General features: G+C 43.4%; 2 protein-coding genes across 5 annotated transcripts in view; one reads left to right on the forward strand and one right to left on the reverse strand.

The window, feature by feature from the left end:
- Nucleotides 1-13,758, reverse strand: part of pcgf3 (polycomb group ring finger 3) — a 43,480-nt gene extending 29,722 nt beyond the window's left edge. The window contains exons 1-2 of one of the 3 annotated variants that reach the window (XM_077005772.1): nt 13,587-13,758; nt 12,999-13,054 (exon numbers count right to left, since the gene is read on the reverse strand). The gene's annotated coding sequence lies outside the window, so the exon portion shown is untranslated. The remainder of the gene's footprint in view (nt 1-12,998; nt 13,055-13,586) is intronic. The other 2 variants (XM_077005771.1, XM_077005770.1) reach the window with 2 other exon arrangements.
- On the forward strand, nt 12,655-22,676 carry slc49a3 (solute carrier family 49 member 3). 2 transcript variants are annotated; one of them, XM_077005768.1, is made up of 10 exons: nt 12,655-12,926; nt 18,648-18,806; nt 19,190-19,406; nt 19,524-19,600; nt 19,685-19,822; nt 19,957-20,073; nt 20,274-20,426; nt 20,622-20,779; nt 20,911-21,026; nt 21,738-22,676. In XM_077005768.1, exons 2-10 carry the CDS (start codon nt 18,738-18,740, stop codon nt 21,911-21,913), a joined length of 1,221 nt encoding a protein of 406 aa, XP_076861883.1. In that variant the 5' UTR covers nt 12,655-12,926; nt 18,648-18,737; the 3' UTR covers nt 21,914-22,676. The 2 variants fall into 2 exon arrangements, with proteins under 2 accessions (XP_076861883.1, XP_076861882.1); XM_077005767.1 differs by lacking the exon at nt 12,655-12,926 and adding an exon at nt 14,286-14,831 and having other exon boundaries at nt 21,738-22,675.
- Nucleotides 22,677-22,878: the final 202 nt, after the last annotated feature.

Genomic DNA, 22,878 nt, shown 5'->3' on the forward strand with positions numbered 1-22,878 from the left:
AATATATGGCATGGCCACAATGATATAATGGGAAAATGGACCAATCAGATAAATAAAAATCCAACATTTTTTTAATCAGTTTTTACCTACAGAGTCTACTGATTATGCTCATAGCAATTTTTCCATAATTGGATCAAATTCCTATGACTAGTTTGTAAATAGCTATTTTCAAACAATAGATGAATGTGACAAAAGTATGCATTTTTTAACAGGACTTGTAATTGCAAAGTTGTCAGGTCTACTGCAAGGAATAAAAAGAAACAAGTTGCATGTTCCTAAGTGAAAATTTGGAGGAGTTATGCATGATTTTCACAAATAGCGCCACCTAGTGGCCAAATGTTTTAAAACTGCACAGCATGACACATAGTCCTGAGATATGCACAGTGGTGAGGTTTCATGTTGTTTGGCCAATGGTAAGTCTGTCAAATGGACAATTAATTCAAATAAAAATTAATTGGCTCATGGCGGCCATGTTTTTTGAGTGATGATGTCATCATTGTGTGTCTTGATATCACTTGGGCCCCTGATGATGCCTGTAAAGTTTTGGCTTGATGTGACTTATGGTTTCTGAGATACAGTTTTTCCCATGTTATAGCGCCCCCTATTGGACAATCGTGGCCAGCTTTGACGTATGACCTCGTAGTCATGTGCCCTAACAACTGTTAAAATTTTATGAAGATCGGTCAAAGCGTTGCTGAGATATGGCTGTTTAAGTAAATTTGGCCACGCCTTGGAGCTATTGATTGACATGTGACAACCAGACTGTATGCAAATCTCAAAATGTTTTTAAGCAACTTTGATAATGAGACTCTCCTGAATATTTTGACACCAAGCTTGTGGTGATCCGATGAAAAACCAGGGACTAGTATAAAAAAGTAGGTTTTGCATATTATGCAAATTAGCTAAAAATCTAAGTAGGCGGAGCTTAATGGTTCTTGAGGCTTTTTTGTTTGGCTTGAGCCAAGGAATCCATCAGAAGTGGAATTTTGTTTCTAGGCCCTACGGTTTGGGAGATATCGACCAAAATGCAAAATGGTGCGCTATAGCGCCACCATCAGGCCAATGTGGGTCTCTGTGCTTTAGCACGGTCTCGCAAAGAGACTACACCATCCTGCCAAGTTTGGTCTCCCTGGGCCTTACGGTCTAGGCTGCAGTATGCGTTTTATCAGTAGAAAAATAATAATAATAAGAAAGAAAGAAAGAAAAAACCCGACAATAACAATAGGTTTCCCACACTGTGTGTGTGAACCCTAATAATAAGAAAGAAAAAACCCGACAATTACAATAGGTTTCCCACACTACGTGTGTGAACCCTAATAAGAAATATAGCCGCAAGCGGCGATTGGCGGGTTCACACAAAAAAAGGCACAAAAGCCCAAAGGGTCTTTTAGACCAACAAGTGATATGAAGCTACTTCAGTCTAAAAAATGGACAGATAAAGTAATTTGCAAAAAATTATTCAACTGGGGCAATAAAGGCCCAAAAGATCAAAACAAAATGTCATGGCAAAATGATTCAGATCATAGAAGTTAATCAAATGCTGTGATTAGCTTTGTATGTGTGTGTTTGTGTGTTTTTTCATGTATGCAGTAAGGGCTTCTTGAGGCTTTTTTGGTTGGCTTGAGCAAAGGAATACAGCTGAAGTAGAATTTTGTTTCTAGGCCATACAGTGTGGAAGATATTAAACAAAATGATTCAGACCATACAACTAAATCAAATGCTGAGATTAGGTTAAAAGCACTGACACACTGACCCAGGGGCCTAGTCAAATAAATATACCTTTGGCTGAATTTGTCAGAAGTTGTGAACATAGCAGCAGGAGAGCTCTTGTTAATGCCCCACATGTAAACACCACTCTTTAACCCTTTTCATTTAGCTGACAAAATCTGTCACATGTGAATCTCAAACAAACCAAAGAGTGATGGCTTACTATACAATAAAATAACACAAATATTCTTATCTTGGCCTGTTCATGATGTTCTCATCCCTACTCTGACATGTTCTCACTGTTGTGCCCATAGTAGGGAGGCCACTAGGAATGTGTATCTAACAAGACTTTGATGATAAGTAAAGCATGCAGTTATTTAGAGGTTGTGTGTGAAATGTGAATTACATGTGTCTGTCCTCTCTTATGTCATTTCAGGATGTATAGAGGGCATGTGTTGAGAGTGTGGATGGAAAAATGAAGCTAAATATCAGTTAGTGTGTTGGAAATGGCTAGAGAAATGTATATATGAAGCATATAGGAAGTCCTATGTGAGGGTGTGTGGAAAAAAGAGGCTAAATATCTGTATATTAGTCACTGGGTAATTGGTAGTAATGGCTAGAATTAGTGTGTATGTGAAACCTATAGGCCAGAGAGGCCTTTGTTTTTGTGAGTGCATGTGAAGGAGAGAGAGGGGGAGGGAGAGCCCAAGGGTTGTAAAGTGTTAGAAGCATAGGGGAGTGGAGGAGGGGGGCAGCGTGTGTGAGAATGTGCGTGTCTTAGCAGCTGTCTATGCCTCCCTGCACTGGTCAGTATGGAAAATGAAAATATTCACTGTAGAGCTGTTTGTGGACGGATTTGGCTCAAACTTGGCACACAGCACCACAATGGTCATTTGAATGTGGGTGTCAATTTTCATAACAATCAGACATACTATGGCATAGTTATTGAACTGTGAATTTGATGTGTTACGATGGTAGCATTGTGATGCATATGAAAAATATTAATTTGTGAAAACCTTAGGATTTTCTTGCTAATCTTAGCATTTCAGAGTCTGCTGAGTATTACAAGGTGTGATTTAAAGGTAATGGAGTTAAAATGCTAGGACTAGTATGAAAATGACAAGTTATATATATTTGATAATAGTGAAAAAGTGGTACATTTTTGCAAAACACATGTAATTAGAAAGTTGCTAGGAATTCTGCATACAATCATATGAGTGCAAGCATTTCTTGATAAGTGAAAATATGTAGGAGAAATTCTGGATTTTCTAGTATAGCGCCACCTAGTGGTGCAATTCCCTTCTAACATGAGTATGTCTTAGAGGGTGTGTACATGAACATACCATGTCAGTTTCATGTGTATGAACCTATGGTAAGTCTGTCAAATGGCCAATTAATTCAAATAAAAATTAATTAGCTCATGGCGGCCATGTTTTTTGAGTGATGATGTCATCCATGTGTGCCTTGATACCACTTGGGCCCCTAATGATGCGAGTAAAGTTTTGGCTTGATGTGACTAATGGTTTCTGAGATACAGTTTTTCCCATGTTATAGCGCCCCCTATTGGACAATCATGGCCAGCTTTGACCTGTGACCTTTGAATCATGTGCTCTAACAACTGATAAATTTCCATGAAGACTGGTCAAAGCATTGCTGAGATATAGCTGCTGAAGTCAATTTGGCCACGCCTCAGAGCTATTGATTGACATGTGACAACCAGACTGTATACCCATGTCACAGTTTTGTTGATATTCATTGATAATGAGATTCTTGTGAATATTTTGACACCAAGATTGTGGTGATCAGATGAAAAACCAGGGACTAGTATAAAAAAGTAGGTTTTGCATATTATGCAAATTAGCAAAAAATCTAAGTAGGCGGAGCTTAATGGTTCTTGAGGCTTTTTTGTTTGGCTGGAGCCAAGGAATGCACCTGAAGTGGAATTTTGTTTCTAGGACCTACGGGGTGGGAGATATGAACCCAAACGCAAAATGCTGCGCTATAGCGCCACCATCAGGCCAATTTGGGTGTCTGTACTTTAGCACGGTCCCGCAAACAGACTACACCAGTCTGCCAAGTTTGGTCTCCCTGGGCCTTACGGTCTATGCTGCAGTATGCGTTTTATGCAGAGAAAAATAATAATAAGAATTAGACCCAAAAGTGAATAGAAGCTGTTTGAGTGGAAAAAATGCATAAGTAAATCAATGTGACAAAACATTCAATTCAACTGAGGCACTAAAGGCCCAAAAGGATCAAAATAATGTGTATTGGCAAAATGATTCAGATCACAGAACTAAATCACATGCTGAGATCAGCTTTGTGTGCGTTTGTGTGGTGTTTCATGTGAGCAATTGTTTTCAGTCAGTTTCGGTGTTTGGCCACTAGATGGAGCCCAAGTACTATGATACTGATATCTCATTAATCTCAGTAATGCAATGACATTTTGGTGAATTAAAAGGTTCATTTCTGGTCAGGCAGTGCACTTTTTGTTATGAGATGTAATTGCAATGTTATAGATCTCATTGATCTGAATCATACAAGCCCCATTACTTGTCTGTATTCTGCATAACAAGATTGCTGCGTGAGTTTTTATGATTTCTCAGGTTTTTGGGTACTGTAGCGCCTCCGACAGGCCAATTTGAACCAAACTTGGCCTACCTCACAAGGACCTCAGTGTATAAAAGCCTTTCAAATTGGGAGTTGATCACTTACATGGTTTATGAGTTATAGCAATAAAGGTCATTTATGGCATGGCCAGAAGGATATAATGGAAAAATTGACCAATCAGACAAATAAAAATGCAACATTTTTTCCTTATTTAGTTAACTACAGTGTCTACAGATTATGCCTATGCCATTTTTGCCATCATTGGATCAAATTCCTAGGACTAGTTCTTAAAGAGCTATTTTCAAACAATTGATGAATGTGACAAAAGTATGCATTTTTTAATAGGACTTGTAATTGCAAAGTTGTCAGGTCTACTGCAAGGTATAAAAAGAAACAAGTTGCATGTTCCTAAGTGAAAATTTGGAGGAGTTATGCATGATTTTCACAAATAGCGCCACCTAGTGGCCAAATGTTTCAACACTGCACAGTATGACACATAGTCCTGGGATATGCACAGTGATGAGGTTTCATGTTGATTGGCCAATGGTAAGTCTGTCAAATGGCCAATTAATTCAAATAAAAATTAATTGGCTCATGGCGGCCATGTTTTTTGAGTGATGAGGTCATCATTGTGTGCCTTGATACTACTTGGGCCCCTGATGATGCCTGTAAAGTTTGGGCTTGATGTGACTAATGGTTTCTGAGAAACAAATTTCCCCATGTTATAGCGCCCCCTATTGGACAATCGTGGCCAGCTTTGACCTGTGACCTCTGAGTCATGTGCCCTAACAACTGATAAATTTTCATAAAGATAGGTCAAAGCATTGCTGAGATATAGCTGCTGAAGTGAATTTGGCCACGCCTCAGAGCTATTGATTGACATGTCACAACGACACTGTATGCAAATGTAACAATTTTGTTCAAATTTATTGATAATGAGATTCTTCTGAATATTTTGACACCAAGATTGAACAAATCCGATGAAAAACCAGGGACTAGTATAAAAAAGTAGGTTTTGCATATTATGCAAATTAGCAAAAAATCTAAGTAGGCGGAGCTTAATGGTTCTTGAGGCTTTTTTGTTTGTCTGGAGCCAAGGAATGCACCTGAAGTGGAATTTTGTTTCTAGGACCTACGGGGTGGGAGATATGGACCAAAACGCAAAATGCTGCGCTATAGCGCCACCATCAGGCCAATGTGGGTCTCTGTACTTTAGCACGGTCCCGCAAACAGACTACACCAGTCTGCCAAGTTTGGTCTCCCTGGGCCTTACGGTCTAGGCTGCAGTATGCGTTTTATGCGGAGAAAAATAATAATAATAATAATAATAAGAAAGAAAAATCCGAGCAATAACAATAGGTTTCCCACACTATGTGTGTGAACCCTAAAAATCTCAGCAATTACAATAGGTTTCCCACACTACGTGTGTGAACCCTAATAAGAAGAAAAAACCCGACAATTACAATAGGTTTCCCACACTACGTGTGTGAACCCTAATAAGAAGAAAAAACCCGACAATTACAATAGGTTTCCCACACTACGTGTGTGAACCCTAATAAAACTTGTTGACTTGTCAGTAAGTTACATCCATCAGAAGCTGACTGAGAAACCCTGGTGTATTCACAGAGCCCTCGTGTGCCGTCTGTTTGTGTGAGACCGGGTGTGCCGTCTGTTGGGGTGGAGTGTGAGACCAGGTGTGTGTTGTATGTTGGGGCAGGGTGTGAGACCGGGTGTGTCGTCTGTGGGGGTGGAGTGCGAGACCGGGAGTGCGTCGTCTGTGGGGGTGGAGTGCGAGACCGGGAGTGTGTTGTATGTTGGGGCAGGGTGCGAGACCGGGTGTGTCGTCTGTGGGGGTGGAGTGCGAGACCGGGAGTGCGTCGTCTGTGGGGGTGGAGTGCGAGACCGGGAGTGCGTCGTCTGTGGGGGTGGAGTGCGAGACCGGGAGTGTGTCGTCTGTGGGGGTGGAGTGCGAGACCGGGAGTGTGTCGTTTGTGGGGGTGGAGTGCGAGACCGGGAGTGTGTCGTTTGTGGGGGTGGAGTGCGAGACCAGGAGTGTGTCGTTTGTGGGGGTGGAGTGCGAGACCAGGAGTGTGTCGTCTGTTGGGGTGGAGTGCGAGACCGGGTGTGTGTCGTTTGTTGGGGTGGGGTGCGAGACCGGGTGTGTGTTGTCTGTTGGGGCGGGACCGGGTGCGTGTTGTCTGTTGGAGCAGGGTGTGAGACCAGGTGTGTGTTGTGTGTTGGGGTGGAGTGTGAGACCGGGTGTGTGTTGTCTGTTGGAGCAGGGTGTGAGACCAGGTGATGTGTTGTGTGTTGGGGTGGAGTGTGAGACCGGGTGTGTTGTGTGTTGGGGTGGAGTGTGAGACCGGGTGTGTTGTCTGTTGGGGCAGGGTGTGAGACCGGGTGTGTGTTGTGTGTTGGGGCGGAGTGTGAGACCGGGTGTGTGTTGTCTGTTGGAGCAGGGTGTGAGACCAGGTGTGTGTTGTGTGTTGGGGTGGAGTGTGAGACCGGGTGTGTGTTGTCTGTTGGAGCAGGGTGTGAGACCAGGTGTGTGTTGTGTGTTGGGGTGGAGTGTGAGACCGGGTGTGTGTTGTCTGTTGGAGCAGGGTGTGAGACCAGGTGTGTGTTGTGTGTTGGGGTGGAGTGTGAGACCGGGTGTGTTGTGTGTTGGGGTGGAGTGTGAGACCGGGTGTGTTGTGTGTTGGGGTGGAGTGTGAGACCGGGTGTGTTGTGTGTTGGGGTGGAGTGTGAGACCGGGTGTGTGTGCTGCCTCCAGCCTTCAATACATGCGTGCAAAAAGCAATTTTGCCTGATTTGACCGAGTACTCATTTGCCGAGTGCACTACACATGAGCCCTTTGGAATATTGAAGCCTTTACTGTGAGAACCATAAACTATTTTTAACCTTGGCAGTTCCAACAAGTCCAACCTGTTATCTCAATATTAAGTTCTCACTATTAAGAGCAGCCTCCCCCAGTGCTCAGGAAAAAATCCCCCCCATCCAAAATAAATAAATAAATAAATAATGTGAGGCTGTAAGAACAGTTTTTTCTTGACAAGATGAACAGGAAAAAAGGTGTTGAAGATATTATCCCTAAATTCAAGAGCTCTGTTAAAATTCTATACTTTGAACACAAAAGTCATGTATAGTGACGCATGCGTACAGTGATGCTACGTTTGGGTGCCTTATACATCACAGTTAGCCCTACAATTAAAAACAGGGTTACATCTGTTGCCTTGGGCAAAGATTCATGGATTTGTCACATCAGTTTTTATATTTAGAGATCAGCCATCAAAGCCATCACATATTAGATCAAGATCACATCGACTATAATTTATACTAGGATATATAATGAACAAAGAAACCCAAGTGCCCTAAACCTGCCCTGCAAACCCAACCTCACTCCTAAAGCACCAGGCTGAGTGTGTGACACTTACCTTGCACAGACAGCCAGAGTTTTATGAATGAGACAGGGACTTCACCCTGACTCAGGCCGCGTGTGCACGGCTCACCCTCCAGAAGGACACAGCGGCAGTCTGACAGGAGAAGCCCTGTGTGACCCCTGGCGGGTCTTCTAGAGGGAACACGATCTCTCCAGTGGGCACGTGTGCCGCCACACTCCCCTACCTAGGTCTAAATGCCCGGCCCGCTCCACGCCAGCGCTGACGAGGGCCTGCTGTGATCGGGCAGGGGCCGCGGGGCAACAGCGGGGCAACAGCGGGGCAACTGCTACCACAGACTGCACAGAGCCCTCCTGTAACGGGGCTAATGAATGCTCTGGGCTCAGACGAGCTCACAGAGGGAAGTTGTTCGGTGCCTCACACACCACGCTCACATGCAGGCTTGGAGATAAAATAAACTAAACAGTAGGCGGTCGATCTGAAAGCACAGATAACTGATCCTGGGAAAGCGACTGGGATGGGGCCACAGAAACGCTGCAGAACCAGACAGAAGGGACTGTTTAAAGCAGAGACAGACGCTGGCGATGCCTTTAAAATCAGCAGCATCGGGATTCAGCGTATTTAGTACTGGACCTCAAATTAATGCCAGGAGATTAAAAATAAGCTGGTCATTTGTTCAGAGGGAGCAAGTTAATTTTGCTCAGAATCAGCAACTTGCCAAATGAACAGCAGAGGTAATCTTGCTGCTTGCTTCATGGCCGGAATACCAGCACATGCACTCATGCAAACTCTATTTGACACAACGATAATAATGCCAGGTCAGCAGGCTATGAATGCGACATCTGTTACACCAACTCACTAATCAGTTCATCACACACTCCTGCCTAATGGTCAAACCATAACCTCACAGTCCACTCAAATAGTCCTCATCACACTGCTTCAGCTGTTCAAAAAACCATCTGCAGTGAAGTTTACTATCAAATCAGCAAGGGTTGAGAATTACTAAGTCAGAGCTTAAGTTAATTTGTAAGACAAGCTTTCCACGCCCCCCCCCCCCCCCACACACACACAGAGTCGTGGCCGAGAGGCTTCAGCAGAGCAGAGGTTGCTCTCATCAGATATTGCACAGCCAAGCCGAGAACAGGAAGCCTCAGGTCTTCTCGTGCCCTCACTCTCTCGGCTCTTACATCTGCAAACTACAGCGACCAAAGACATGACCGTCTCTGAAAACCACGGCAGCCCTTTACCCAGCAATGTAGTGACAGACAAGGCTGATAACTTTGCTGCCACTTCTGTCCCTCAAGTCTGCAGACCCCAGGACAGAGGGGGAAGGTCTTACATTTTAGTGCTACAGAGACGTCGAAACCAGACTCCACTGGTCATCGCTCGATCCAAGTTTTTGGAAAGTTACAAGCACACGGGCATTATAAACCGATTTTGATTTTTTTTATTTCATAGATCGTAAACCTCTTAGCCACAGCTGTCAATCCATTAAAAAGACTTTCATTTCACATCATCTCCATTCCTCATATCAAAAGAGGCTATGAAAGTAAAAAAAAATAAACAGAAGAAAGACAATTCCACAAAGTTTTTATCATCATTGCTATGAAGTGTTCAAAGATGACACACAGGCACCGTGAATGCGAGGGCCAGGCCTTTGTAGATAAAACACACACAAAGCACTCACACCAAGTATGTTTGCACTCATGGCGATCCAGCAATATCCCACAACAGTATCTTCCATTATGATAAGCTCCTTTACACAAAACTAAACTTTGAACCTTCTCCACAGCCAAACATGACATATGCGTCCCTATACACCGTATACCAACTGAACTACAGCACTTCATGTCTTGTGTCATTCACCCCCTTGTTATTTTCGCCTTCTTACATATACACTGGAAAATGTGTTGTGGAGTTATACCCCGTGCCTCCTGTATTTATCTCATAGTTGTCGATAACGACGGGACACTTGTGCCGTCAGCGCTGTACTCTGCTCAGCAGAAACGTCCTGCATCTGACAAGGACCAGCAAATGTAGTGAATCTGATTGTGATCTTGTGTTCTCGCATGTGTATTGTTTGTCCTGTGTATATTATCTGTTTAGTGCTTGTATATATCGTACTGTCCACACACTGTCTGCATTGCTTGACAATAGCCAAAAACTAGAACCAAATGACTAGTGTGGGTTAGCATACTTGGACAATAAACCTGATTCTAATGTCAAATCTTTTGTCACTGGATTCATCAAGTGTTAACAGTCCTGGCAGGAGCTTGTCTAATAGAAATGGAAGTATCAGTAGAGATCAGCAGACGCCAGTGTCTCAAATGCACAGCTTTGACACTCCATTGCAAAGACAACATGTAGGCTAAATGTAAGCGCCTTGAGTCGACTAAGGGCAAAGCAGTGAGGACCAGTGAAGGCTACGACAAACTATTCTGCAGTTTAACCCAACATGTAACACAGAAATACAAAGTGCAGCACGCAGACTCCGATGCTCTGGAATGTTAAGACTGCGTATGACTGACCTACATTTCAGTGGAACAGAATGCCACCTGTGTATTTATGCCAGGGCACAATAAGTACACTGTTTGATCAGTGGTGTGTCACAAGCACAACAAATATCAGAGATCACTACAAGAGACTGGGCTTTTTTGGCAGTAATGAAGGATCACATCACTTACCGGCTGACAGCACAGAGTGCGTTCGTGTCATAACGAAATACAACCCTGGAACCTACTCTACAGCAGACACTGGTACAAATAAATGGCGTAATCAATGCGTTCCCCACGCCTTCATAACAGCCACAGGACCCACAGCAGAGCAAGGGAGGTCCTCCACAGTAGCTGAGCAGCACGCTGCAGAAATCAAGCTGCTGGGTAGCAGATGCCATCACTAATGACTACGTCTTGACAATGCGAGCAAACATTAATACGCTGAAACAAGTAGCTAGAAACATGAAATATGAATCACGAACAACATTCAGTATTGTGACTCTGGCACGGTCTTCTGAGTTGTACTGACTCCTATGGCACCAGCTTCGTCAGTTCACAGCACTGATATGCTAACCACTGGCCTAAGAAAATTCAACTAAGACTAGTCTCAGTAAACCTTGTTGAAATCATATGCATGCAAATACCCTGGATGATCTGATCTGGGCCCCAGAACGCATGTGAACATTAAGGGATTATGTCAGCAATAGTTGTGTCACACTTCACAGAAAAAATCAGCGAGAACGGCTGCCTGTGTTGCTTAATGGCTGACCACAAGCTTTACCCGTTTCAGAACTTGCTTTTCCAGACTCACACCAAAAACACAGGCTGGAGAACACACCAAAAACACAGGCTGGAGAACACACCAAAAACACAGGCTGGAGAACACACCAAAAACACAGGCTGGAGAACACACCAAAAACACAGGCTGGAGAACACACCAAAAACACAGGCTGGAGAACACACCAAAAACACAGGCTGGAGAACACACCAAAAACACAGGCTGGAGAACACACCAAAAACACAGGCTGGAGAACACACCAAAAACACAGGCTGGAGAACACACCAAAAACACAGGCTGGAGAACACACCAAAAACACAGGCTGGAGAACACACCAAAAACACAGGCTGGAGAACACACCAAAAACACAGGCTGGAGAACACACCAAAAACACAGGCTGGAGAACACACCAAAAACACAGGCTGGAGAACACACCAAAAACACAGGCTGGAGAACACACCAAAAACACAGGCTGGAGAACACACCAAAAACACAGGCTGGAGAACACACCAAAAACACAGGCTGGAGAACACACCAAAAACACAGGCTGGAGAACACACCAAAAACACAGGCTGGAGAACACACCAAAAACACAGGCTGGAGAACACACCAAAAACACAGGCTGGAGAACACACCAAAAACACAGGCTGGAGAGGCAGCTTTGTCTCCACAGAAAACCTTTCTGCTGCCGCCAACAATATGAAGGTAGCAGAAACACAACCAAACGCACGCCTCACTGAGGCGATATTTCCTAACTGGCTTTTGATCTTCTCTCGCCACATATCAGGATTCAAACGTGAGCAGGTCTTACACCACAGACATCATATCAGGATTCAAACGTGAGCAGGTCTTACACCACAGACATCATATCAGGATTCAAACGTGAGCAGGTCTTACACCACAGACATCATATCAGGATTCAAACGTGAGCAGGTCTTACACCACAGACATCATATCAGGATTCAAACGTGAGCAGGTCTTACACCACAGACATCATATCAGGATTCAAACGTGAGCAGGTCTTACACCACAGACATCATATCAGGATTCAAACGTGAGCAGGTCTTACACCACAGACATCATATCAGGTGAAGAAAGCCATGCTTGATTAAAGCATTTGACATGTTAGAATATCTGAATGTGACTTCGATCACATATGCAGACCGTTCCTTTCTCATTTCTGACACATTCATGCCGTCTCACATGAGAACAGGACAGTCAAATGAGAACACAGAGCAATAAACTCAACAAGCACAACTCACTAGTAGCATTTTTCCAAATTCCATCTGTCCTGTATAAAAACACACCTGACTGGGTCTTGGAGATCTGTGAGCCCTTGACATACGTCTCCAAACTTCATTATAAACTAGATGGTAAGAGATCAGATTATGCAAAACTAGTACTTGTCAATATTTTGGGGGCAATTTACTCAGATGTCAACTTTTGTTTGTATGTGTTCATTGCTGAATTGTTATGTATGAAAGCCTGCTACATTCACTCATTGATGCTTAAGAGCATTGGCTCCAGGGAGTCTGGTAGCCAAGTGACCAATCTGTTCTCTCATTCCATCTGCAAATTTTAACACGTTTTGTATACGAGCTAAACCAATGCAAATCAATCATTTTTTATGATCCATCTGGCATCACATTTAGTATTGTGGCTTAATGGACCTCAGGTATTGAGAACAGAACATTAAGAACCGCTAATGGGTTAAAAAAAACGAAAAATCCCACTCCAAAATTATATGTACCGCTCAAGATCAAGCGAAGTTGAGACTGCGCCAAAACCGGGACTATGGACGGGATTAGGGTGATGGAATATCAGCCCTTCACACTCGATTGTCTTGATCTACAAGTCAGTAGCGAGGAACGATTAATGATGTGGCCTCCAGCCAACCTTCAGGGCTGACAACTTAATATTACAGTTCCCCGACCCAGGAAGGTTTGTTTGCTTCTTTTCTGTAAATGGTTCGATACATCATTACATGCCGGTATCTCAATCAGAATAGCAAACCTGACATGTTGGCTCCGGTTGCTTGTGGGCTTCGCCAAGGATCAGGTTAGCACATGCTGCGGGGGACAGAATGGGCTCTTTATGTTTTAACTTTCTTTTGTCTTGATTCAGTGTAATGATTCGATGGTCTGAGTGTATTCTAATCATATTCATGCACATTCAAACTTTTAAAGCCTAAACGTGGCTTGTGGTGGCGGACCGACTGTTTTTTCCCCCAATAACATTCCAGGCTAAAGGAAAAAGAGAACTGGTTTTCTCAACCAAACAACACACGTAATGCAAAAGGACAAGACATGCACGGGAAATCCGCACAGACGGCACATTTAATGCGTTTCTACGAAACTCCTGCCTCTCAAAATTACACTTTTTCCTCGTAAGAAAAGACTCAGTAAGAAATTGCAGGGCCCGGCGTCGCCATAGACAGCACGACCACACAGGCACACGTATAACAACACGTATAGCATGCATAGCTTCAAGCGGAAAAGAAACAGACAATAAATGAGCATTCCTCGATTGAAGCCTAAAACGTGTCGGAAGATGTATTTGTGCATTAATGTGTGAGGATCCGTTCAAGGTAAATGAACTAACCTGTGTATGGATAACGCTCTCCGTAGGATATTGGGTCGAATCCGAGTTAAATCCACTATCAGTAAAACAAAGAGGCGAAAATGCCCGGCCAATTCCGAAACAGGCCGAAACGCCACACTCGAGGCCCTGTTGCGCATGCGCCGGTTTGACGGTGGGGTGGAGAATTGAATGAGTGAGGTGCGGATTCCTGGATTAGATACAATGGACCGGTAACTCAACTGCCTCATTCATTTTAGAAAGTTACACTGATACTTCATGGGAGAAGCAACATGGCAGTAATTTTGGATTGGATACAAATACTGAAAGTAGCTAAAAGTAACTGAAGAAATTAATGCTCATGACGTATTGCTTATCCTTATTTCTTGAATATTTTACAATTAGCATTCCCTTGTATAAATAAATAAATAGGCTTTGCGGGTGACGTTGCAAGATTAATTGCTTTCAGTGACTAGTTTATTACTAGTGCATTAGCTTGTATATCGTAAATGTTTACCCAGTATGGTTCAGGATAAAAATCAGTAGAAACACCAGTGACATTATAGTCAGTTTATCAGTTTAATAAGTACACCAACCCTATTGGTAGCCTGTAGCCTGATTCATATATGAAACATACAGTCACAGACCTATACGTATCTGACCATCTGATGTTTTTCTCTCGCAGCCACTCTACCCTATTGGTCAACGGTCATGTTCTGACCGACTGGAAGGTTCTTGCACAGGTTGTGCCACAGATATGGTGTTTGTAACTTCACCCCTTAAATGTTTATGTACAAGGTAGATGTAAATGGTGTGCTTATGTCAGGCGCTGACTCAGCAGTCACGGGACTAAGGGAGTGGTTCTTTAATTGTAATACAGCGTCGTGGATTAACCGGTTTAAGTCCTGTTGCGGGCCTATGGTACTTTCATTATCTACTTTCTTGGACTCTCGGACACTTTTCGCTTCTAAATCGGATTAAAATTACTAGTATTCCTTTCATATGGATAATACTGTTACGTCGTTAAGGATAGTTTCAGTTTTCAAACTCAGTTATGCTCCCGCTTGAAAATGTCGTGAAACTTCGTGATTGTTTCAGTATTTTTCTCACTGTAAAACGTGACTCATGGATGAAGTACCCAGCACCAATTCCACCGAAGCACTGGATGAATATAACCCAAGACTGAGGAAAGCGACTGAATTCAGAGTGTACAAAAGAAGATGGTTTATGTTATGCATACTTTGCCTGCTAAATTGCTCTAATTCAGTGGTAGGTCATTCAAGAAGTCTGTACTAAACCTGGGAAACAGAATATCGAATAATCGCTCACCAGATTAGGTCGACACAGATTAAAGTAACACTACGATCAACTACGGGGGGGGGGGTGATTTGGTTCTGTAGGACCCACTGATGTTCGTCGTGTACGGTAGCCTACATCCAGGGATTATTTCGAAGTATTGTCACGTTAGGAGAGCTTTTTATTTGCATATACAAGACACGTATATCCGTTCTCCATGCTTTGAAAACGCACAAACGCGTTAAAATGCAATATTATAGTTGTGCATTTACAATTAAACACTTCACACTTAAGAGTCCTTTGGAATTATCTCACCTAAACTGGGATCTTATAATCGCTTAGGTCATAATAAATAAATACAACACAAACAACACGCACAACGATGTACAGTGCTGTATATCAAGTGGTTTAACCTGTGGTTGTGTTCTCTCTTCGGGTTACATTCTACCTGACTGGCTCCTTCACTTTCAGTCTAGTCCGGACGTGATGATCAGGGACCGATCAGTCCAGGTGCAGTTTCGGGCTCCTTTTAGGTGTGAATGGTAGCGGAGGGACTAATACTGATACATTAAGAGTGTAGACCATCAAGAATCGGTCTACTTGCATTTTCTCTTCTGGGTACATCCTCTATTCCTAACAGATCTATCTGTTCAAATGAAGATAGCAATTCATAAAGACCACAAAGCATTTCCGTAATTCTCTCTGGAGAAGGGCTTCTGACAAATGCTGTACGTTTTCAAACAACCATGGTTATTGTATGTGAAACTTTCTGTTTAGTAACTAAGCTTTCAGCTGCTGTTCAGTCCTGCTCAGCATTTGGGAGGCATTTGGTGCACGTTCCTCTATACAAACTGTTTCAGTTTATGTATCATTTTTGGATCTTTTTCTTAGAATTGCCTGCTTCAAATCATACCATGATACTTCAATAGTATTGATGTCAGGACTTGCCAATTTGAAAACTATAGAATTGCTGCACTTTGAGTGTCTCTGTTGTTGATTTTATCTTTGTGTTTTGGATTATTGTCATACCACATGACCCAATCTCTCTTGAGTTTTAGATCACACACAGATGCCCTGACGTACGGCTGAATTTCCTCATTCACTCTGGAGTTTATTGGTCTGTTTTAATGAACACAATTCATCAAAGGCCCTGAGGCAGCAAATCAGCCTCACACCATTATATTGTCTCCATCATACTTCAAAGCTGGGATGAGGTTTGGATGTAGGATGTATACAATGTTTGATATGCAATGTCTTAATCATGCTACCAGGTTCAGGGTCTGGATTGTGTCAAGAGTTCCTTTGCACATACTGTTGGTATACTCAGTATGTATCTTGGGTCTTATTTGGTGTGATGCACCCATGATTTGATTAACCTAGTGCTTAGTGCTTTTTCCTGTGCTGCCATGGTTAGTGACTGCTGTTTAGTCTTGCCTTTTCACGCCATTGGCAAGACAGTCTTATATCAATCTGCCTCAGCTGTCATTGGTTCATTCCATGGGTGAGCTTATCCTGCTGTGACACCTCCTGTACTTTCATCCATGTCTCCCATCTTTACAAGGACACTCTCTAATCAGTTCATTCTTGGGGGCCATTGCTTGGATGTATTCATGGGTCTTTTGTATCTCACCCAGGACCGCCCCTTCCCCCTCCTCCTGGCTGGTGTACATCCTTTGAATGTTGAATCACCGGTTGAGTGGCTCTATGCATTGTGAAGAGTTTGGGGGTCTTGATGTAGACCGTTTTCAGCTGTTGTCCTGCCTGGGTAGCTGATGTGCTTATGGCTTTGTTCTTTATTATTCCCATTCGGCTGGGTCTTGAGGACCCTATGGACGCCTTGGAAAATGGCTTTCTGCTTTGTACCTTATGGGTTCCATGTGATTATAGAATCTACACATACCTGCCCAGGTGTGTTCTAAGGCCTTGTGATAGTTTAATTTCATTTGTCTTGATCATATTTCCTCTTCATACTATTAACTAATCACAGACCAAATAACATTCCACTGTACATTCTGGTCTCATGGACCAATGAGTCAGTGTCTCTTTCTGTCTTGGAGTCGTCCATGAACAGGGGATGACTAATGGTAGCTCCACCCCTGACCCTGAATCATCCTGTATCTGTACCCACTCTTACTGATGATCTGGGGAATAATATATACTGTTGTGAAGACTAGACAACCAAATCTGATATGGCAGAGCAAGTCAAATCTGTGCCTAATTTCACTGCAAAGAGAGAGTTTTCCTAGAGGCTCATGTATTTTTTGATGCATTGTCTTGATTCATTAAAACATATCTTGCATACAGATTGGGTACTATAAACTATAGTGTATGTTGATGGCTACTTAGAACAATGACTTAGGAGAAGGTCATATCACATTTTAGAAGACATTAGTGCAAAAATAGCACTTTATTGAGTGCTGTTACAATCCAGTTATAGTGGGCAGAGTACTAGAGTTCACAGGTATGTCTTTAATCAGAAGAGCCATTCACAGCTCTGATGTAAGAAATGAGAAATATGAAGGGAACCACGTCGTTTAGGTTCTGGAGGACTGTGCTGCTGTTTTAACCTGCCCACTCATGAAGGGCTTAGTGAGTGAAGCCAGGGGGAATGTGAAACTGGGAACGGGGGACCGAGAGACAGCCTGAGTTCTATCCTCCTGGAGTAGTGTTGGTATATTCAGCTAGTTATTAGTGGACAATAAAAAAAAAACTTAAACTTAACTGAAGTAAGTATTACATAGAATAAATAAATTACATTAGTTTAAGATGTTAGTTTAAGGTTTCATTTGCTCAGACAAATCTTTGTGTGCTTTCAGAATGCTCCTATAAACATTAATACTGATTGACTAGAAAGTGCAGCACAGAATGAATTAGGAAAGCACACCAATTCAGACGAGCTGAGGATTTTTTATATGTTGTCCTGTTAATTTGAAATGTTCCAGTTTTAAACTGTTTGCTGACAGTCTTTGCACTGGTTCTACTGCCAAACAGTAACACCATTGTGAGATCAGCTGACTGTACTTCCCCCCCTCAGCTGCACAAGTGTAAGATTTCTGAGTATTAATACTGGCTATTGTTATATGTGCTCTCTCATGGTCCTGCTGGTTTACTGTCGAGTTGGTCAGGGTTTTCAGTGCTGTGTTTACGTTGTTAAAACTCATCTGCTAGGTTTATCAGAAAACTCTCGGGGAGGCCAGGTCATGAGACATCTTTGTGTGTGTTGTATCGTTAGTCGGCTGGTCACATGACTGAGGGCAGATCGGTACTGTGACCTGTCCTTCAATTAAGGACTCAGAGGCTCATTTCAAAAGATTTGAAAAGTTGTCACCAAGAGTAACATTACTACTGAAGCCAGTGTCTTCACTTCACTCCTAAGAAATGAGAACAGTGGAGCATAGCTGTGACCATTAGCATTCTGTGCACTATGAATGCAGCAAAATGCAGTGCTCAATAACATGCTCAGGACAAGTGAGTTCAGTTTCCCTTTTATAGCTCCATATTGTGCTATGGGGAAGTAAAACTTGGGACTTTTGCACTGTTCCTTTGTCACAACTTCACCACTACTGACACTTGGTACGGGTCAATGTGAATATGATAAATGAATATATCTTGCGGTCAAACAGAAAACGAAGACAGTGTGTTTTGCTAACACATTAAACACATATCAGACTCAGTCATAGGTATTTACTCTCAATGATCCGAATTCAGTGTTGTACTTTGCCTATGCAAACAGTTTACTGAATGGTATCAACTTGTTGGCTGATGTATTGTTTGCCTTTTGCTCTGTAGCAATGGCTGACCTTCGCTCCTGTGGCGGATCACACGGCGGAGAAGCTGGCCGTCTCTCTGGACCAGGTCAACTGGCTCTCGATCGTCTACATGGTGGTGGCCATTCCTGTGGGCCTCGCCACCACATGGATGCTGGACACTCTGGGACTACGTCTGGCCGTGAGCAGAATAACATGCTTTTCTGTTCAATAAGCTTGTCCTTTCAGTTTTTTTATTGTGGGAAGAGTAGTGAGTTAAGACTACTATTACTGTACTAAAACAAGTGTTATGCAAAAAGACATACAGAAAAAGAATGCATGTGTTAAAATATTGAATAAAAAGCAAGGGTCTTGAAAAGTAATGGTAGATAAGACTGAAACGAAACGTCCGTATTTACACCAATCACAAGATAAAAATGGTGGCTAAGCCTAGCGATGAAGGTCTGCACCATGGATTTGGGTTAGAAACATGTATGTGATGTATTGAATAGCCGAGGAGCCCTTACTGAAGCCTGGCCGTCCCCTTGCTGGTCCCCGTGAGCATCTCTGCTGCATGTTCCTCAGATGATCCTGGGCTCCTGGCTCAACATGACGGGGGCCGTGTTGCGGGCGGTGGGCGTGCTCAGCGCCGTCCCACAGTGGGCCATGTTCCCCATGGTCATGGCGGGCCAGACTCTGGCTGCGGTGGCCCAGCCTCTGTTCGTCTTCTCCCCTACCAAACTCGCTGCTCTCTGGTTCCCTGAGCACCAGCGTGCTACGGCCAACATGATCGCCTCCATGTGTGAGTCACTCATCGATAGTTTTAGGTGGTGTCATGAAATGGGCATGTGATATAAATAATAATATTCCTTACGTTTACTTAATGGGTTAATACTGATAGAAAACATTTGTTTTCCAGCAAATCCGCTTGGTCTACTTTTTGCTAATCTCTTCTCACCTTTGGTCATTAGTAACACCCACAGTCTTCTTATGCTGGTAAGAAATAAATGGGAAAAAAAGTGCACGCTTTTATGATAAGCCATAAGTCCCTTACACCAATGCTCTCTGTCATTGTTACAGCTCTTTATATATGCTATACCTGCCACCGTGGTCTGTTTCCTAGCAACAGTAGGGATCCGGGAGAGTGTTCCCCCAACGCCACCCTCCGCTAGTGCAGACACCTCCAACTCTGAACCGTTCCTACAGGGCATTAAGCTGGTATTCACGCACACCTTCAGATCTAAGTGTCTGGTACCACTGAAGTTGGGATGGAACTTCAGCTAGCAACGTGCTGGCCAAGCTCCCTCCATCACCTGTAACAGGTAGACGTGTTCCTCTCTGCCAACCCGCAGCTGCTGACAAACAAGGCCTACATGGTGCTGCTGCTGTGCTTCGGTTCAGGGATCGCCATCTTCACCTGCTTCTCCACCCTTCTGGAGCAGATCCTCTGTGTCAAAGGTTACTCCAGCGTAAGTTCAGCCACATCACCTTTCAGAAGGTCACGCACCAAAAAAAACAGCCTCTTTGTACTTTCAACTTTTGGACTTTGTACTTGTTATTTTTTTTTCTTCAGGATGTTGTGCGTTCACTTCTAAAATTAATTGGTGCAGTGAAAGATAATTAGGTGTGTGTTGAGGTGTTTGACTGGCTTGCTGATTGGCTGTGGCAGGGCTTTGCCGGGCTGGGCGGAGCTCTCTTCATTGTGTTTGGGGTGATCGGCGCTGCCTTCCTCAGCTTTTTGGTGGACAAGACGAAGATGTTCACAGAAGCCAGCAAAATAAACATGTGCCTGACATCCCTGGCCTGCACGGGCTTCGCAGTGGTGAGGAGAATATTGAGACCCTTGAGGTGTTTAGTACATCCTGTCATTTTTAGCAGCGGGAAGCTAAATACAAAATGTGTGTCCCGTTGTCTACACTTCATGAACAGAGCTCTGTCAGTATGTCACTGAGGCATTCTTGTTTCTCTTTATTTCTTTTTCCATTAAGAATGATATCTGAGCTCTGCTTCCTACCAGGTTTGCCAAATGAGGGAGCAGAGAGCCATAGTCATTGTGGCTTGTGTTCTCTTTGGCTTTTTTGGATTCGGTGTCTATCCAGTTGCCATGGAGCTGTCAGTCGAGTGCTCGTATCCAGTCGGAGAGGCAACTTCAGCTGGAATGATCTTTATTTCAGGGTACGGATCACTTCACACAGTACAATATATGGTTCATAAGGCTTTGGTTGTATTTGGCGGTCGTGTTTGGCTTCACTAAAGCTGGTTAATCCGAGTGGGATATGACTGGGTGTTTGGTCTCGGTTCATCAGGCAGATTCAGTCTATCATCTATATGGTGCTGCTGCAAGCCCTCACCACGACAACGGAGGCGGACCCCTCTCTCTCCACGTGTGCTGCTGGTGGTGATGCCAACCTGAGCTGGATGGGTGAGGGTGTGATTCAGCCAACACAGAGCTCCTCTTAGTGTGATTTGAAAGGCCCAGCAGGAGTGGGACTATATCCATTTATAGTATTTTAAGAAAAAAAACATGGAAACCATGCAATAGTCAAAATTAATGTGATTTTGGTTGCTGATATACTCATCTCACTGTAACTTGTGTGTGATTGTTTCAGTACCAATGTAACAATCCACAGATGACTAGAATTCACAGCTCAAGAGTTTTTGTGGCTCTGCAGAGAGCGAAACCCCAAACCACAGCACTGTCAATATTACCATACACACATCTCAGAGCAGGGATGTGATTTAAGCTCATTCAAATCAGTCTGGCCCTAAATGTCTGCTCCCCCTTAGCATATGAAAGCTAAAACTTGATCATCCACTTCCTATTATGAGAAGCCGTTTGCAATAAATCCTACTATTGCTACACTGGCAATCAAGCACAGGCCAGAACTTTTCACCTTTGAGATTGTGTAGCCACAGGGGTTTACAGCATCTCTCCAGACGGCCCGCTTTACCCTCAGAGTGGCAGCAGGCCAGCGCGGGAACACACCGCCACCTCGGCCTCCTCTCCGCGTTACTAGGCCGGACGTGTCTTGATAATGATAGTGATTTGGCTGAGCTCCAGCCATTGATTTGTCTCAACCTCCTCCCTCTCTCTTCAATCTGCCCACACACACACACACACACACACACACAGTGCCAGGTCTGGTGATGGCAGGCCTGTGTTGTCTGGCTTCCTGCTGCTTCGTTATCTTCTTCCGCACGGAATACCGGCGACTCCTCGCGGAGGCAGCGGTGGACGAGGACGACTCCCTGCGGGCGGAGCTGGAGCAGGCGCTAGGAAAACAGGCCGGCAGCAGCACACACGCCTGACACGCCGTATCGCTTACCGGACGCCGGAACAGCGACTTTCGCCTCACCGTTGTTTAAAACATGCACTAGGATAATACATTTTGCAGGTCATTAAGTTCAATTACTTTGATACCCTCTTGCACAAAAATGTTTCATACTTGATGCACATAATTTATTGGTTACTAATTACTTCTAAATAATAGTAGCAATTTAGGACTACTAAGGGAAGTCTTCTGGAGACTAAAAGCCTGGTCTTGGACTAAACTGCAAAGCCAGTGGTGATTTCCGGAAGAGCTTTTGTGAGTCTACATATTGGACTATTTTGGTGTTGAAAACCAGCCCTTAAAATCATGCAAATGTATGTTGCAAGTGGTACTAAATGTATATAATACTTATACAGAATATGTTTAGACTCCAGGACAGCAGTGACTCTGCACTAGAAACTTTGTGAAATAATCTGGGCACTGTGGCTTGTGGTCCACATGACTCGGCCTGGATCTCAAATATCTTATGGGCACTGGTGCTGTTACCTGAAGATAAAGGCATAGAGTAGCAACTCTACTCAATAGGCATTTCAAATATGTATACATGTTGAGACTAGTTATTTACCTATAAAAATATACTGAACAATTGTAATTTATGTACATCTATATATCAAAAATAGCCATTTAACGGTATTGTCAACGTGGTACTTGTACATTAACTTGATAATATAGATTTCTTAATTTGTTTTTTAACTAAATCATTTAAAATAAATGAGCTCCAGCAACATCTTGTCATTTTGGTCTTTATGCTGATGCAGATGGCTCTGCCTGCAGGATACTGTAGTAAGTACCCCAGAGAAAACCTGGAGCATATATAAACCCTATATAAATCTCTTAGAGCTGGCTTGTAAGTCACTCACACAGATACCTAGTCATTTGCATCTGTGGTTGCAACCATGTTAAGAGGATGTTTACAAGGATATAGACAATACATGTGGTCTC

Source organism: Brachyhypopomus gauderio, chromosome 5, assembly GCF_052324685.1.
Source record: "Brachyhypopomus gauderio isolate BG-103 chromosome 5, BGAUD_0.2, whole genome shotgun sequence".
Classification (NCBI taxonomy): domain Eukaryota; kingdom Metazoa; phylum Chordata; class Actinopteri; order Gymnotiformes; family Hypopomidae; genus Brachyhypopomus; species Brachyhypopomus gauderio.

Coding starts and splice junctions, on each gene's coding strand:
- slc49a3 (XM_077005767.1), top strand. CDS start 14,688: ATGGATGAAGTACCCAGCACCAATTCCACCGAAGCACTGGATGAATAT. Junction 14,832..18,647: donor TAAATTGCTCTAATTCAGTG/GTAGGTCATTCA, acceptor TTTGCTCTGTAG/CAATGGCTGACCTTCGCTCC. Junction 20,074..20,273: donor GTGTCAAAGGTTACTCCAGC/GTAAGTTCAGCC, acceptor TGGCTGTGGCAG/GGCTTTGCCGGGCTGGGCGG.